At 36.9% G+C, this 18,665-nt stretch overlaps 1 protein-coding gene across 7 annotated transcripts in view; it reads right to left on the reverse strand.

Moving 5' to 3' along the window:
* The window catches only part of NAA35 (N-alpha-acetyltransferase 35, NatC auxiliary subunit), an 88,507-nt gene continuing 69,842 nt past the window's right edge, over nt 1–18,665 (reverse strand). For 5 of the 7 annotated variants that reach the window (XM_033236921.1, XM_033236924.1, XM_033236925.1 and 2 more), the window contains exons 14-23: nt 14,676–14,782; nt 11,904–11,970; nt 8,955–9,053; nt 8,187–8,365; nt 5,666–5,802; nt 4,786–4,853; nt 3,959–4,099; nt 3,533–3,655; nt 1,349–1,429; nt 358–417 (exon numbers count right to left, since the gene is read on the reverse strand). In XM_033236921.1, coding sequence (XP_033092812.1) covers nt 358–417; nt 1,349–1,429; nt 3,533–3,655; nt 3,959–4,099; nt 4,786–4,853; nt 5,666–5,802; nt 8,187–8,365; nt 8,955–9,053; nt 11,904–11,970; nt 14,676–14,782 — 1,062 coding nt within the window. Of the gene's footprint in view, nt 418–1,348; nt 1,430–3,532; nt 3,656–3,958; nt 4,100–4,785; nt 4,854–5,665; nt 5,803–8,186; nt 8,366–8,954; nt 9,054–11,903; nt 11,971–14,675; nt 14,783–18,665 lie in introns of all 7 variants that reach the window. The other 2 variants (XM_033236918.1, XM_033236920.1) reach the window with 2 other exon arrangements.

Here is an 18,665-nt window from a genome sequence, read left to right on the forward strand (position 1 = left end):
TCATCTCCAGCAGTGCATTTTTTTTGTGTGTCAAGAAATTTATTAACCTTTACAAACACTATTTTCACTCAATCATTCATAAAAAATGATTTGTGATTAAATCTGTAATAAAACCACATAATGTTCATCAATGCATTCAATAAGACCAGTTTCTTCCATGGAACATAATAAACCACTTTAAAACAGCAGTTTTCATTCACGTCATATAAGGCTGTCAAACTAAAAGTATTCCTTATAATGAGTTGTTATCCAAGAAATCCATCTCACTTCCCGTGATGTGGAGCCTGGTGATGTGCCCTCTAAGAGTGGGGTCTGAAAGAAGACTCTGCCCCTTTGTGGCCACCTTCCCAGTCTCTCTCAAACAAGTTTCACAACAGGAAAATATTTATGAGCAGAGAAATCAAATTCAGGAGGAACCTGTTAAAGAAAACCCAGAAAGTCAATTAATGTATCTACAAATATTCAGATGGTACACAAAACAAAGACTATTTTTATTTTAGAGTTTCTTGTGTTCTTAGAAACAAGGCAGCACAAAATAGATTTTAAAAACTAGGTTAATGACAAAAAAGATAGGATATGGAAGAAAAACCGATTAATTTGTTTTTGAGTTTTATGAAGATCGTAAGAAAACAGGCTGACCAGCTGTTTTCTATCTTCGGAAAACAGTTAAAAAAGATAAACAGCCAAAAATTATAGAAAAGGCACTCAGTTAGATCAGGGGTCAGCATACTTTTTAGTTCCAGGGTAACTGACAGAACTAAGCAATGAGATGAGAGAGTCAGTCAGTAGGAAACCAGGGCAGGAGCGGAGGAAGGCAGATCACAGGAAACACTGGAAGAAAACAAGGTGCACAACACACACAGGCAAATGCCTCCATGGCTGGCCTCTCCACAGCGCAGAATCTGTGCTCTGAAATACTGACGTGGCATGGATGATATAACATTACCAAAAAAAAGCTTATAGACTCCTCTTCTGAGCCATTACAAAGAAGTCTTTCATTATTAAAGCACTACTCACTTTCCCAAAGGCAGATGACATTTAAATACCTCGTACTTCTCCCATAAAATTTTCTTTACATAAATTTTCTTTTTTTACCCCAAGTTATTCAGTAATTTACACAGCAAGGAGATGGAAAACATATGGGCAGACTTCAGAAATTTTAACGCAACAAAATATACATCTCAAAGCAAAATGGCAAGCTCTAATTTTTTGCTGCTGAACTAAACTTTTTAGAATGATTTTTGTTCAGTGGTTTAATTTTTCCTGTAATATTTACACATCTCATTGGAAAAAATTATGAAACTTCACAATAATTTAAGACCACTTCTTTTTCCCACAAAGTACTCACTTTAGATTCCTTTTTGTGTCCTCCTGCCAATAACTTCATAACCACAAAGTTGGGTTTGGCAACCTTTAAAATTCTATTAACCTGAAACATGAACATAAAACTATTGAAACATTAACTTCATAGTCAAAATTTCTCTTTTTCTTTTTTGAGACAGAGTCCTGCTGTCAACCCAGGCTGGAGTACAGTGGCAAGAACACGGCTCACTGAAGCCTCAACCTCCTGGCTCAGGCAATCCTCCCACTTCAGCCTCCCAAATGGCTGTGCACCATCACACCCAGCTCATTTTTAAATTTTTGCAGAGACAGGGACTCACTCTGTTGCCCAGGCTGGTCTTGAACTCCTGGGTTCAAGCAGTTCTCCCACCTTGGCGTCCCAAAGTGTTGGGATTATCAGCGTGAGCCACTGTGGCCAGCCAAAATTTCTTAATTATAGATACTAACAGGAACTTTGTATAATGGAATTGTTGATGTTTTATTAAATAAAGGCAATTTAAAATTCTAAATATATTTCTTTTAATAATACAGAACTTCATTTCGATTAACTCTGAATTGAAATGGCTACCTTATCTCGCTTTCCTGAATAACAAAAAAATTAGGCTGCAAAGTCCTGAAAAGGCAGCATAGCATACATAGTATTAGGAGCACAGGCTCATCTTTGAATAAATGAATGAAGTTTCACTAAATTAAATATGTCATCTATCATAGGTAGCTCCTCAAATTTTTAGACTCCCCCTATATATTTTCTTAGATGGTACATATAATTTTTAAAACGTGTCTCCCCTATCCCTCTTCCAAGCACTCTGCTTCCCTCCAAGGAAGGAAACAAAACTACCAATTCTGACACTATCTTTCTAAAGATATTTTATACTCGCACATATACATATAGGCTTCCCTTGCCTCCTTTGATGGAAACTGCATCATACTATGCATATTGAAGTGCGCCTTTCTTTTTAGATTTCTTAAATCATACGGAGCATTCCATCACAGTATGTAAAGAGCTTCCTCATCCTCCTTAAGGCTGCGTAGTATTCCACTGTATGAATGTATCATCATGTATCAGCCCCCTGTTGATGGATACTACTGTTTCTTCCTGCTTTTTGCTATTAGAAATCCTGCTGCAATGAAGACTCTTATGTTCATCACTCTCACTTCCTGTATGTGTTCGTGTATCTATATAAATCCCAAAAAGCAGAACTGCTGGATCTAAGCATTAATGATCTTGGACAAATACTGCTAAGCTACCCCTCTATGGAAGTGGTCCCAAGATACACTTCCCAAAACAGTATGTACACATTACAGGTAACTTTTAGAAAATAAATGTATTTCAATAAAATTAGGGATATGGTAAATTATTAAAATACCAAAAGCCTGAAACAATTTTTTTTCCCCAAGTTTATTTTGATATCTCAGAGTCTTCAAAAGCAATAGCCTTTATTTTAAATGGTCAAGTGGAATAAGGTTGTTTCTGTGACAACTGGCCTGGTCATTTTTCATATTTATGTAAAACTTAGTTACGTTTTAATAATTTTTTTTTTTTTTTTTTGAGATGGAGTTTTGCTTGTCACCCAGGATGGAGTGCAATGGCGCAATCTTGACTCACTGCAACCTCCACCTCGGGGTTCAAATGATTCTCTTGCCTCAGCCTCCCAAGTAGCTGGGATTACAGACAGGCATGCACCACCACGCCTGGCTGATTTTTTGTACTGTTAGTAGAAACGAGGTTTCACCATGTTGGCCAGGCTGGTCTCAAACTCCCGACCTCAGGTGATCCACCCACCTGGGCCTCCCAAACTGCTGAGATTACAGGTGTGAGCCACCACGCCCGACCACCTTAACAAACTGATGAAACCAGAAATGTTTCAATGCCAACATTTTGAGCTATGAATCAGATCAGTCTGGATTTTATGCTTATCTTTCTAACTTCATGATTGTGAGTCATAATTTGTCTTTGCATTGACTTCTAAATTTACACAAAGCAGGTATTTACATCACCTCATTCTTAAAATTAACTTGAAGTCTGACAAGGTTAGTTTGACAAAACCATCCGAAATCTTTCACAGAAACATGACAAGTTATATTCACTAACACTATTAAAGTTCACTTTCATAATTAACTTTCATCCAGCAGTAAGAGATGTATTTCCTGCCACGCTTTTCCCCTAAAATTACTGTGAATCCAGTCTCACCTCATGGTCCGGGTTAGGAATATTTTCCAATATCATTTTTGCCTGCTGAAAGTGCTTACTAGCTGCCACATACAATTCAGGAGACTGAGGAGGAGGGCTATATTTATTGAGGTCAGACATTTCCTAAAAAGAAGGGGAAATATAATTCAAAACATGTTTAATATGAACAATTCTAAACTTCCATTTCTAATTATTAAAGAATTCTACATTTTCTATCCACTCATATACAGACACTGGGGCAAACATTTGGCACATCTCCCTATTTTTTCCTAGGTAATATGTAATTCTCAACCCTCATATGCTACCTCATATTATTCTTACAATTTAAGTAACTGTAAATGTAACAAGATGGCTAGGTACAAACAGCATCTCTCTAAGAAGGTCTAAGACTGAAGATTTCCGAACAATTTCCTTGAGCAGGTTCACCTTGAACTGTAAGTAGTGCACGGGCGGCGGGGTCATCACACTGTTGAACGGAGCAAACCTGTGCTCATACCGAACTTGTTCACTATCAAGCTCAAACTTCGGTTTACGTACTTTGCCATCCATGTCAAATGCAACCATGGTCTAAATGAAAAAGGGAACAAGAAAAAAGATGAAATCAATATGAAAAAAGCAAACACTCTCATCAATACGGAATAGAAGACAAGAAACAGCTATTTAAAACCTTCAAGTAAACACTTCTGAAAAAAGGAGGACATATAATTGTCATAAGCACAGGTCCTATTTTCAAACAAAGTCCATGTTCTGCTTTATGCATTTTCATGTAAGTTGCCTCAAATGATTTCTTGGACTGCCAAGTACAACTTAAGAGTTAGCACCCACTGCCTCTTGAAAAAGCCTGCTTTTGCTTAAGCCATTGGTTGTGGAGCTCACCCTCTTCCAAATACACTCCTAAAAAACCTAAATTCCATCTCTTCCAGGAAGCCTTGCCTGATCATCAATCAGAAGTACTCTCTTCCTTTTCTTACTACCTGTCACAGACACATCAACTGGTCTGTTGCTACAGATTTGAAACAAGGACCATATAGAACTGGTATCTCCTGCAATGTACTCAGTACAAAGTATCTCACACATAGCAAGGATTCAAATGGTTGTTAACAAATTAATGACAATAAAGGTAATCCTCAAGCAGACAAAGTAAAACAAAGGTGAAATTATAATCTGGGAAGAACCACAGAAAAGAGTTTAAATAAACTATATAATAGGAATACAGCTAAAAGGTAAAAAGAACTTCACTTTCAACAACTTACTTTAAACATTCCAGCACACATGTTCTGATATGCTTGGCTCATTGTGATCTCTCGGCTCAAAGGGCGAACTGTAATTAGAAAGAAAAACATAATCTTCCATCATCTCTTCCTCCTTCCTCTTGCATTATTGCAAAAGAAAATCTAATTTAAAAAAATCTTCCAGCTTGTATACTAAATTAAAACTTCAGTTTGTTTCTACAGGTTAAATTTTATTTATGGTCAAAATCTACAAATAATAAAATATAATAATCATGTCCCCAAATAGCTAATACTATAAAATTCCAGTATAAAGTAATTATAACTTTTCTGAATTCACCAGAGATTTAACCTTTTAAAGGAAACCCACGAATACAGTGATTTAACGACCCATCCAAATTGCTTTAAGTCCTAAGGAAATATGAAGCAGTATTTTACAATAATTGTAGCAATATCTATAGCCTTCCCTAAGTGATCAATAGGGCAGTCCCTTTGAAACAGTTCTCTGTTCTCACGGTTCTTGGGTGATGCCCAAGGCACCTTTCGGTGCCCACTACCACAGCACAGCTCCAGAACTACTGCCCTCCTGAGCTATCAGGCTCTGTCAAAAGGTCAATGGCCTCCTGCTGTCTTGTCCCCTAACCTGTATCTTGCTTGCACACGCCACGTGGCTACTTCTTGATCAAAGATTCTCTGACAGACAGAACAGCAAAGAAATGAAAGCAAGGAAAGGAACCAAAAAGCTTATGTCATTAATACTGGGACTCAGTCTCTACCTTATAGTTTCTGAAAAGAGGAGGAACAAGAGCTAAAATATAATGAGTAACTCACAAGTAGTTCCATCTATTTATCTGTAGAAATTAAAGTACACTCTGTTGTTAAGTTTAAAAATAATCCACAGCACCTTTCTTTTTTTTCTTTGTTTTTTTACTACTACGGCCTTTCTGCTGCTCTTCCATTATCCTTTCCTCTGCCATTTGAGAGCCATCTGCACGACTCAATGTTGACATCAACCATGCATAAAGGAATTCAGAGAGATACCTTAAAGGATACAAAATGTTAGTTAATGGTAGATGTCTAAATGAGACAGCTTTATCAACACATATATTAACAACAATAGATACTTCAAATAATGCTTCAGGTCTTTAAAAACAGATCATTCGATTATAGATCTTACAAGAAATGAACACAAGGATTAATTTTCCCTTTCAACATTTTACAACTTTCCAGATTTCCTGATAATTACACATGTACATATGCAAATCAAATGAATGCCCATTAAGTTTTCATTATATCAGAACACAGTTCAGTTCAGTCTATAAATATTTTAATCACAAATAAAATCAGAAAAAGATAAATTATTGGCATTATAAAAAATCATTCTTAAAAAGAACATTCACATTTACAATTTACTTGAGTTTAATAAACACAATATAAAACAGAACATTCTACCACACACTAATTTTTCAGAACTTTAACACTGCTAAGCCAGAAAAGTCTTCAAATCTAGGAGACATATATATATATATATATATATATATATATATATATACACACTTCATAACATAATCAATAATAAGACCTATAATTGCATATGGAGAGTAAATAATTCCTGGCCCTGAATTTAAGAAAAACATTTACTATAGTACCCTTTTACAGTATATAACTGAATTTTGTTTCCCTGCCACCCTACAAAATGTGAGAGTCCATAACAACTCATATACCTTAATTCAAGTGAAGGATTTCTATAGGGAACTGACGGTGTCGTCTACCTTCTGTTTATCTAACCTAAGGACACATGAGTGAAGGGGACAACTAAGATGCAGCCTTTTCCTCTCAAATATCAGGTACCTCAATGATCTATTAAGTGCTTTATCAAAATTAATATACATTTATGTCTAAGAGAGTGCTGATATTCTATACCAATGGTTCTCAGATTGTCATCTCTGGGCCAGCAGCAGTTAACCTGAGAACCAGTTAGAAATGCAAATTATTCAGTCTCACCCTAGACCTAACAGGTCAGGAATTAGCCCAGAAATTTGTGTATTAACGCACTTTCCAAGTGATTACGATGCATGTTAAAGTTTAAGGATCACTGTTTCTGCTGATGATTTAAAAAGAGTCCACATGCTTCAGGGATCGTATGCATGAAAAACAACTAAAGGTTATCTCAGGGAAATGCAGGAGCCCAATCTGTCATTTTGAAATTAAAAAGCAGTTCAAAAACAATTATGAAAAGACCACAAGGGTATTTATGGGCAGAACTAAAGTTCTTTTAATAAGAAAAGAAACAAATCTACTTATGAATATAGACAAATGTGTAATGGAGTATTTATGAGTATCATTTATTTGCTGAATTAAGATCCCAATTCTCTGTGCAAAAAAGCATATAAAAATTAATAAAACCAGTATTGTCTACTATGAATAACAAAATGTACTATCCAAAGTAGCTATATAAATACCTGTTATTAAGGATTATTTGGTATTATCTATATAAATGTTGAAGAACATATAGCAAGGAAAATTATTCTCATATTGCTATAGTTGATGCTCAAATTCACTTTTCATAAGCAAGAGTTATCTGTCAAGAGCCTTCACTGCTCATAACAAAATCTACATCAACAGCATGGGAGAGAATTACTTTCCCTCCCACAGCAGTGACTTCAGAGAATATAGAATATCTTAATTACTAAGTTCAGTAAGTTTAAATAAGTTTAAAAGGTGAACTCTATTAAAGTCTAATATACTAAACCTGAGTGTTTGTGATGAGTAACACAGGTCATTAGTTTAAAATTATGTGCCAGATTGAGAAAAAGATTCAAAATAACTCAATTCATTAATGCTCAATTTTATTTTCTTTCTATGACAGCTTTTACATGCCTAAAATATGTTCAAGCATCCTCTTACTAGGTTTCTTTATTTTGTCCTCAAGTGAAAGGGAAGAACTACTCTGTTGAAGATCATCTTTTATCAACTCCAAAGCTCCTGAAGTGCATCCTCAGCACCACGGTTTGAAACAGTTATGCTCCCAGTAATCAGCTTGGTCATGATTTCTTCTAAGCAGACAGTCCTGATTCCAATTTGATGTTTAACTCTGTCAAGTACATCCACAGCTAGTGCCACCAAATTCAGGGCAAAACGTGTTAATTTTTCTCCATACAAACAAATAAATGATCTTCAATCAATCCATTTACTTTGGAGTCATTTTTTGTTAATTTTTACATATTTGGAAAAATACACTCATGCAATATTATAGTACTTAAAGATATTCAAGATGATCCAGCTCTAATTTTCTAATTTTTCCAAATGTCCCACAACTAAAGGTAAAATATACTAAATGGAAAGTACCCTGAAATTAACTCTAAATTCTCTCAGATCTTATCCATTCCACCTACCACCAATTGTAACTCAAACTGTGCTCTTACCAATATATGTAATAGTACTCGTGCATACTGTAGAGTTCCAATTCAAAGCCACTTAGAAGATACTGTATCATAATGCGAAGGTTATGGTAAAGGACCCAGGTACCTAAACAGGCCAAATGTTGCCTTTGGGGTTCCTGTTTCAACAGCATGGTGTGAAGCGCTGCATCAACCTTTTCTGCCTATTAAAATAAAATGTCATAAACTGTGTTTGTTTTGTTTTCCTAAGGTAATGAGAGAACTTTAAAAAAAAATACAGCTAAAAAGAATATAAGCAGAAAATTTAAATCTGACCACCCAAAGAAATATTTTTAAATGCATTTTTAGTTAGGTTTACATTCGAAGTTCTCATTTCACAATGGTTAACATTTACCTAAACATGCCTTAAACTAAAAAGACATCAATTTTAAAGGACAAAAATACAAATAATACACTTCAGGTCTTTACTTATCAATATTGCTGCTGTACATATATTAACTTTAAAATTAATATATTAATATTTTAATATGTAACATTGTTATAAAACTATCATTTTATACATATTTCATAATTTATTCCTATTATCAAATAAATATTTAAGATGTCTATCAGTTTGGATTATTGTTCTGCTTCATTTTGTAAACGCTGGTGTAAGAAACTTATATTTTAAGTGAAAAGTGGATCATGTTGAAAAATTAAACAGTCAAAATATTGTTCAGAAGAACTGTTTTTAAAAATCTGGACAAAGTGTGAGTCATTTAATTTTAGAAAAGAGGGGAACCTGGCTCTTACCTCATCCTGCAAGGTGGCAAATTCCTCAAGAATATGACCAAGCTTATCTCTCTGTCGAGCCCTGTTATGTCCATGGATCTGAATAAGACTACAGAATGGCTGCAATACACATGTAATTTGTCAACCGTAAATATGAAATTTCCTGGTACCAAAGAAACTTAACATTCCAAGTTCACAATGTGGTTTAAGGGAAAAAAAATGCTGTGTATATGAGAATTATGTCTATGTATACTTTTAATTTTACATAGGTGTTTAAGGAACTCAACACCAGAATTTATCAATAACTGGAAAAAACATAGCTTCATGTGAAACTTCCCTTCATATGGTAAAAATATCTTCTTTCGATCTTTAGATATCTTCTTGCAATTTCATGAGGACAATTTCTTTCCTGCTTATTTTGAGTCAAAAGCCAATGTTCAAGGCTGACATTCCTGTGCCGCTATAAATATACCAGAATGCCTAATAATTATATAGCTTAAGAAGAGCTAATAGCCACAAACCTTGACTATTGTTCTTTATTCCTGCTTTCTCCATACAGTGTTCTCATCTAAAATACTATGCAACATTCCACTAACCAGGCAAGAGACATGGATTGGTAAGATGCTTTAAGTGTGAATTAGAAGATTCTCGAGGCCGGGCGCGGTGGCTCAAGCCTGTAATCCCAGCACTTTGGGAGGCCGAGACGGGCGGATCACGAGGTCAGGAGATCGAGACCATCCTGGCGAACACTGTGAAACCCCATCTCTACTAAAAAAAATACAAAAAACTAGCTGGGCGAGGTGGCGGGCGTCTGTAGTCCCAGCTACTCGGGAGGCTGAGGCAGGAGAATGGCGTGAACCCGGGAGGCGGAGCTTGCAGTGAGCTGAGATCCGGCCACTGCACTCCAGCCCCGGCGACAGAGCAAGACTCCATCTCAAAAAAAAAAAATTCTCGAAGTATAATACTGTTTTATATTTGCATTCTTTGACAGATATTATCTCATTTGATCAATAACCACCCTGTAAGAGGTCAGAGAAGATGTAAGCATTTTACTCTTTAAAGAGTGGAAAGTTGGGTGGGGCACGGTAGCTCACCCCTGTAATCCCAGTGCTCTGGGAGGCCGAGGCGGGTGGATCATGAGGTCAGGAGTTTAAGAACAGCCTGGCCAAGATGGTGAAACCCCATCTCTAATAAAAATACAAAAATTAGCTGGGCGTGGTGGCAGGCACCTGTAATCCCAGCTACATGGGAGGCTGAGGCAGAGAACTGCTTGAACCTGGGAGGCGGGGGTTGCAGTGAGCCAAGACTGTGCCACTGCACTCCGGCCTGGGTGACAGAGTGAGACTTTGTCTCCAAAAAAAAGGAAAGTTTATAAAAAAAGTAATGTGCCTGATAAAATATTAATGATAAAAAAGAAATGAAATCTGGTCTTGTTTTTTTTTTTTCCACCATGCTGCTTTTTTTTCTCTCTCTCTCTACATATACATAGATAAACTTTGAGTAACTGGAAGTAGACCCAAAAAAGTCGCCTGTTGGAGTTCTCTAAGAGAAATACTTACATCTAATTAAATAAAAATGAAGCCGGGTGCAGTGGCTCATGCCTGTAATCCCAGCACTTTGGGAGGCCAAGGCAGGTGGATCACTGGACCAGCCTGGCCAACAGGGTGAACCCGTCTCCACAAAAACCACACAAAAAATAGCCAGGTGGGGTGCCGTGAGTCTGTAGTCTCAGCTATTCCGAATGCTGAGGTGAGAGGATCACTTTAGCCCTGGGGGTGGAGGTTGCAGAGAGCCAAGATCACACCACTGCACTCCAGCCTGGGCAACAGAGGGAGACCCCGTCTTAATAAATAATTTTTAAAAATTAAATAAAAATGAATAATTCAACTCACTGCAAGATTTGCATTTTTTCCTAATTACTTGAGATGAAAAAGTTTGTGATCTCATTTAAATTAATAATTTTTTTTTTTTTTTTGACAGAGAGTTTTGCTTTTGTTGCCCAGGCTGGAGTGCAATGGTGTGATCTCTACTCACCACAACCTCTGCCTTCCAGGTTCAAGCAATTCTCCTGCCTCAGCCTCCTGAGTAGCTGGGATTACAAGCATGCACCACCATGCCCAGCTAATTTTGTATTTTTAGTAGAGACAGGATTTTTCCATGTTGGTCAGGCTGCTCGAACTCCCAACCTCAGGTGATCCGCCTGCCTCGGCCTCCTAAAGTGCTAGGATTACAGGCGTGAGCCACCGTGCTCAGCCAATAATTTTAATTTTATTATAACTCAGTTCATTAATATAATACAAAGATAAGTATATAAGGATGTTAAAAATATTCTTTGTAAGGTTTAAAAAAAAAAAGTTTTTATGTCCATTCACAAAAAATTTCAAGGAAGCAACTGCTGTTTTCCCAGTTGAGTCATAACATTCCCTATCTGCGGTCCTCGCAGGCTGCAGGGAGAGGTCATCCAAGGCTGCCTCTGTAGCTAATAACCTATCAGAAGACCTTAGGTTATAAAACCATCCACTCACGTGTTAGGAGTTTTTATCTATTCATGAAAGTAAGTAAGAAATGTTAGATGAAAAAAAGCATTAATTAAAGACACTGAAGGAATTACAGTCCAGCAATTTATTATTCTTATTTTTTGAGACAAAGTCTCACTCTGTCGTCCAGGCTGCAGTGCAGTGGCATGATCTCGGCTCACTGAAGCCTCCTGGGTTCAAGTGATTCTCCTGCCTCAGGCTCTTGAGTAGCTGGGACTACAGGCGTGTGCCACCACGTCTAGCTGATTTTTGTATTTTTAGTAGAGTCAGGGTTTCACTATGTTGGCCAGACTGGTCTCAAACTCCTGACCTCAGGGGATCCACTTGCCTCAGCCTCCCAAAGCGCTGGGATTACAGGCGTGAGCCACCGCGCCCGGCCACAGCCCATGATTTTTAAAGTACCCATTACGACAATCCAAATTGTAGCTCTTACCCGAACACAGTGAGTAACAAAGGAGTCAATACAGTCCTTAGCCTGGTGATTATTATATAGGTAGCACCTGCAAGATAATAGTCACATCATTAAAATCTATTCGGCCCAAACGAAAGCAGCAGCAATTACTGCAGATGCTACAAATGACAAAGAAAGTGAATTAAAGAGAAAATGGAACCAATTCCTAAGTTAAAGAATGCTAGTATTAGATTATGAAACATTTTACAATTATTATGTAGTTCACACAATACATCTGTGATATTTCCAATTCCTATAGATCTATATTTGAACAATCAGAGTTGGATCCAGTAAGATCAAATTAGCAAGGAGAAAAGGAAAAAGTCCAAAGCCCTACTTTTTCATGACCCTACTTCAGTGTCATATATATTTTCCTACAACTGATCTCCTCATGGACTGTGCTCATAATAGTCATTACAAAGAAAACACTATACAGGATCCTAATTTTTTCTGTATCCCCACTCCTCACCATTGGTTATAAATCACCGAAACATCCCTTTGGCACCTCATCTCTTCTCACAAAGTGGTTTCCTTTACGGTGTTCCTTATCTGATAAACAGAGCCAAGGTCACACATTGGAAAAGACAGTGCAACCAGCACCCAGGAGAAAGAAAAAGGTGAACACAGGCATTTGGTGAAATGGGAAGTGCTGAAGGTTCATTACATCTTTAACCCTAGAGCAAGAAAATTACCTGAGATTAAAATAAAGCACTTTAAAAAGGCTCTCTCAATCTAAAGATGATTATTTTCAAATTTTAAAATTCAGTAGAAAAAATATGTTCATTAGTAACCTTCAAGATCAAGAGGAAGAACTTTCTCACAACAAAGCAAAAATAACAAGGAGATGAATGTCATGAGGCATAGGTAAGGGAGCTCTAGAAGACTCAGTATGCTAGGAGCTCTAAAAAAGGAAAAAACAAAACAGATGAAAGTGAAGCAATAAATAAGTAATAACAGGGACAAATGATCTGACTGAAAACTTGAGTCTTTAATGACTGAATTCCAGATAGGACTAGCTGAAAATCACACATGAATATTCTGGTAAAACTTCTGAACTCCTAAAATAAAGAGAAACTCATCAACACTCCAGAAGAAGTTTCAAATCACTTACAAAGGAAAAGATAATTCTCATCTACAGTACTGAAATTTTTAAAACAGAGGAACAACTGGAACACCACACAATAAACTTTTCCATATATATAGTTACTTAGCATTATCTGTGGTAGTTATGTTCCATAAAGTTTCTGAAGATACTAAATTAGACTATTAAATCATTGCTAACAGGGGAAATAAAGGGTTAGATTCCTATGAGCCTCTGGTCACATTTCCATGCACTGATCAATGCATAACCTTGTTTTATGTGTATTTCTGTTTAAGACATCTTATTTAATGGATTAATAGACTGTTGATTTATTAACATCAAACTCAGACCCAATAGCATATACCAAACGTGAACAGGCTGAATTCTGCTTTCAAAAGATTTGAGCTAACAAAAATTACACCACCATGTAAAAGAAACATATTAGGCCGGTGCAGTGGCTCAAGCCTATAATCCCAGCACTTTGGGAGGCCAAGGTGGGCAGATCACTTGAGGTCAGGAGTTTGAGACCAGCCTGGCCAACACAGGGAAAGTCCATCTCTACTAAAAATACAAAAATTAGCTGGGCATGGTGACATGCACCTGTGATCTCACCTACTCGGGAGGTTGATGCGGGAGAATCGCTTGAACCTGGGAGGCGGAGGTTGTAGTAAGCTGAGATGATGCAACCGCACTCCAGCCTGAGCAATATTATGTACATGCAAATATTTCAAAATCCAAAAACATCAGAAATCTAAAATACTTCTGGTCCAAAGCATTTTGGATAAGAGATACTCAACATTTATTATGAAATATTTGGAGGTCATTACATAGAATTAGTTAGATCTACCATGAAGTAATTGGTGATAGAAAGCCATCGTGTATCTTTCAGTGGAAAAAGATACACTTTGTTAAGCGTATATATTTTTTTAACAAAGTGTGAGTGCTTTGTTAAGAAATAATGACTCCTGGCCGGGCGCGGTGGCTCAAGCCTGTAATCCCAGCACTTTGGGAGGCCGAGACGGGCGGATCACGAGGTCAGGAGATCGAGACCATCCTGGCTAACATGGTGAAACCCCGTCTCTACTAAAAAATATAAAAAAAAACCAAAAACTAGCCGGGCGAGGTGGCGGGCGCCTGTAGTCCCAGCTACTCCGGAGGCTGAGGCAGGAGAATAGCGTGAACCCGGGAGGCGGAGCTTGCAGTGAGCTGAGATCCGGCCACTGCACTCCAGCCTGGGCGACAGAGCAAGACTCCGTCTCAAAAAAAAAAAAAAAAAAAAAAAAAGAAATAATGACTCCTTTCTTCCTTCCCCATTGGAAAAGCCTGGTATTTCTCAGAATGCCAAATCAAATGATGATTCTTTCTGCATGCAATCCTTTTCAGCCTCTGATGGCAGCATGTTTTCGGGGCAGTGCCTCTACTAGAGCAAAGCTGAAGGACTTACACTGGAGACAAAAAACTTAGAGGAGTTATCAGAAATTTTGTCAAACTCATAAAAACCTTAGTTTTAATCTAAACAATGTGGCAGAGGTCAGTTAATGTTAACACGATTAAGTTACTTTTACATGGAGATTTGATCCCAAACAATTTTGATACTTTGGCTATAAAGGAGTACAGAGAATTTGGGCTTTTAAAGGAGCACATACAACTCTAAAATGTCTTACAATACTTACTTGGGGGAAAGCACCGGAGGACTGACAAAAGACCGAAGTGCATCTTTCACCATGTCTTGCATGAGATGAGTTCCAAAGACCTTTTTGTTATCCACCAGGAAAGTGGTCTTAAAACAAATGTTACATATTAGTTATGGTATCACACACAGAGTTGTCATTACTATGAAATGAGTATACTGATAAATACCACAGACTACACAAGTTATTAAAATATAAAAAGTTCGTGAAAATTTTTTATAAATTGCTGTCTCCACAATGAGTGTGACTTATTAATCCTTATTGAAGGTGAATTCTGATGTAGAATAAAAAATGTACAGAAATAAAAATCTCCCAAGAGTAGAAATATTAAAATAGTCAAAATAAACTGACTAATCAGATTATGTCAAATAGCTAATGTATTAAAAAATGCTTCATAAACTATGAAATAGTAAATGGCTATAAATGTTACTTGATAATCCTATGTTTACCTCTAAGGAATGTTTTGTAACATATACAAATATTTAAATATTTCAATAATATATACAAATATTTGAACATGAAAAAATTTAAAACAATTTGCATTTAATGTTTTAATTTCCTTCCCTTAACAATCCACTATAATTTAATATTTAATATACCATACCTTGATTTCCCAATAGTTTTTAAATTTTATTTTAAATTCACATATAGTAAAATTTATGTTTGTTGTACAGTTACAAGTCTAACAAAAGCATAGTTTTTCAAATCAGTCTCACAATCAAGATACAGAACAACCTGGATCACCCTAAAAACATTCCCTCATGGGATCCCTTTGTGGTCAAACGCTCCTACCGCCCCAAACCCCTGGCAACCACTGATCTGCTCTCCAACTCTATCGTTCTGCCATTTCCAGAATGTCATTAAAATGAAATCATATAGTCTTTTGAGTCCGGCTTCTTTCACCCAGCAGTTGAGATTCGTTGGCATTGGTAAGTGTATCATACTTCATTTTATTTCTGAGTAGTATTCCTCTGTGCAGGTACCACAGTATGTACCACACTGACCAGCTCAAGAACATTGGGTTGTCTGTTTTTGATGATCATGAACAAACAGCTCTACACGTTTGCAGAGGTTTCCAGAAGAATGTCAAATTTCACTTCTCTTAGGCAATCAACTCAGAGTATGAGCTACATGTTTAATTTATAAGAATGTGCCAAGCTATTTTCCAAAGTAGCCAAACCACATTACATTCCTATCACCAAATACATCCTCGCCAGCACTTGGTATTATCAGATTTTTTTTTTTTTTTGAGATGGGGTCTCACTCTGTTGCCCAGGCTGGAGTGCAGTGGTGCGATCTTGGCTCACTGCAACCTCTGCCTCCTAGGTTCAAGCAATTCTCTGCCTCAGCCTCCCAAGTAGCTGGGATTACAGGCGCCTGACACCATGCTGGACTAAGTTTTGTATTTTTAGTACAGATGGGGTTTCACTATCTTGGCCAGGCTGATGTTGAACTTCTGACCTTGTGATCCACCCACTTCCACCTCCCAAAGTGCTAGGATTACAGGCATGAGCCACTGTGCCTGGCCAGATTTTTTTTTTTTAAGATATTCTAAAAGGTGGATAGTATTTCTGTGGTTTAATTTGCATTTCCCTAATATTTACCATGCTGGATTTGAATATTTAATATACTGAATACTGTTGAATACTAACCATATGAGATTTGCACCTAAGTATTTCATTTTTTTATGCTATTGTAAATAGTTCCGTTTTTAAATTTTGATCTCCCATTGTTCATTTCAATTATATAGGAATTACAACTGCTTTTTGTATAATGACTTCATATCCTATCATCTCATTAAATTCACTAATCAGTTCTAGGAACTTCCTTGTAAATTCCATGGGCATTCTACATGGAAAATCATGTCATCTCCAAGTAGACAGTATTTTTTCTTCCTTTCCAATCTGTATGCCATTTATTTCTTTTTCTTGCTTTATTGTGCTGGCTAAGATTTCCAATGCTGAATAAGAGCGAAGTGGCATCTTTGTCTTCTTCCGATTCTTGGAGGAAACCATTTAGTCTTTCATCATTAAGTATGATGTTAGCTGTAGGATATTTTTGTATATGTCCTTTATCAGGTTTAGGAAGTTCTCTTCTGTATCTAGCTTTGCTAAGAGTTTCAAATCACGAATGGATGTTGAATTTTGTCAAATGATTTCTGTGAATATACTAAGATTTTAGATAATACGGTATATTATGCTGACCAATTTTCAAATGGTGAACCAGGCGTGATTCTTAGGATAAATCTCACTTGGTCATGGTGTACTATCTCTTTTTATATATTGTTGAATTTGATTCATTAATAATTTATTGAAAATTTTTACATCTGTGTTCGTGGAATAAGATTTTTACATCTGTGTTCATGAGGAAACTATGGTCTATAGTTTTCCATGTTTGTAATTTTGGTTTGGTTTTGATAGAGTAAATTCTGACTCATATGAGTGTTCTTGCCTCTTTTATTTTCTGGAAGACACTGCACAGAGCTGGCCTGGAGTTTGCATTGTTAGGTTTTTAACTATAAGTTCAATTTATTTAACAGATAAGAAATTATTCAAATTATCTGTTTCTTCTTGAGTGAATTTTGGTAGTTTGTATCTACATTTAAAGGAATAGGTCCATTTTATCTGCTTCTGCATTTATGGACAGAGTTGTATATCCCATTACTATCCTTTTAATGTTTATAGAGTCTGTAATGATACCCTTTCTTTCATTCTTGATATTAGTCATTTCTATTTTTCTCTTCTTATGTCTCATTAGAGGTTCACTGACTTCATGAATATTTTCAAAGAATGAGCTTTGGGTTGCACTGATTTTCTCCACTGTTTTTCTGTTCCATATTTTACTGATTTCTGCTCTTCATTATTTCCTTCCGTTTACTTTAATTTGCTCTTCTTTTTCTGGTCTCATACAGTGGTAGCTTAAATTACTAACTGTAGACTTTTTTTTTTTTTTTTTTTGAGACAGGGTCTGACTCTGTTGCCCAAGGTGGAATGCAGTGGTGGGATCACAGATCACTGCAGCCTGGACTTCCCAGTTCAAGCGATCCTCCAACCTCAGACTCCTGAGTAGCTGGGACCACAGGCATGCACCACCACACCCAGCTCATTTTTTGTAGACTGGGTTTTGCCATATTGCCCAGGCTGGTCTTGATCTCCTGGACTCAAGTCATCCACCCACCTTAGCCTCCCAAAGTGCTGGGATTATAGGTGTGAGCCACCATGCCTGGCCACATTGAATGTTTATATGAAAGGAAAGTATGCGTGGCATGGTGGCTCACACCTGTAATCCCAGCACTTTGGGAGGCCGAGACAGGTGGATCACCTGAGGTCGGGCATTTGAGACCAGCCTGGCCAACATGGTGAAACCCCATCTCTACTAAAAATACAAAAATTAGCTAGGGATGGTGGTGTGCGCCTGTAATCCCAGCTACTCGGGAGGCTGAGGCACAAAAATGACTTGAACCCGGGAGGCGGAGACTGCAGTGAGCCAAGAGCATGCCACTGCACTCCAGCCTGGGCAACAGAGTGAGACTATCTCAAAACAAAAACAAAACAAAAAAACATTCAATGCTACAAATTTCTCTCTAAGCACTGCTTTAGTTGTAGCTCACAGATTTTGGTATGTTATATTTTAATTTTCATTCAGTTCAAAATATTTTTGAACTCCCCTCAAGACTTCTGTCTTTGACCCATGTGTTACTTACAAGTTGTTTAATTTCAAAATATTTGGAGATTTTCCTGGATATCTTTCTCTTGTTGGTTACTAGTTTAATTCTAAAATAAGAAAGATACTTTGTGTGATTTTGATTGTTTTTGAATTACTGAGGTTTGTTTTATGACCTAGGATATGACCTTGATGAATGTCTAATGCTTAAAGTTAATACTTCAATTAAAAAATACACAACACTAACTGGAAAATCCTTTAAAAGCATCTACCTTTTGTTCAATCAATCAATAAAACAATGTCAATACA

Source organism: Trachypithecus francoisi, unplaced genomic scaffold (assembly GCF_009764315.1).
Source record: "Trachypithecus francoisi isolate TF-2019V2 unplaced genomic scaffold, Tfra_2.0 Lachesis_group16, whole genome shotgun sequence".
NCBI classification, from domain to species: domain Eukaryota; kingdom Metazoa; phylum Chordata; class Mammalia; order Primates; family Cercopithecidae; genus Trachypithecus; species Trachypithecus francoisi.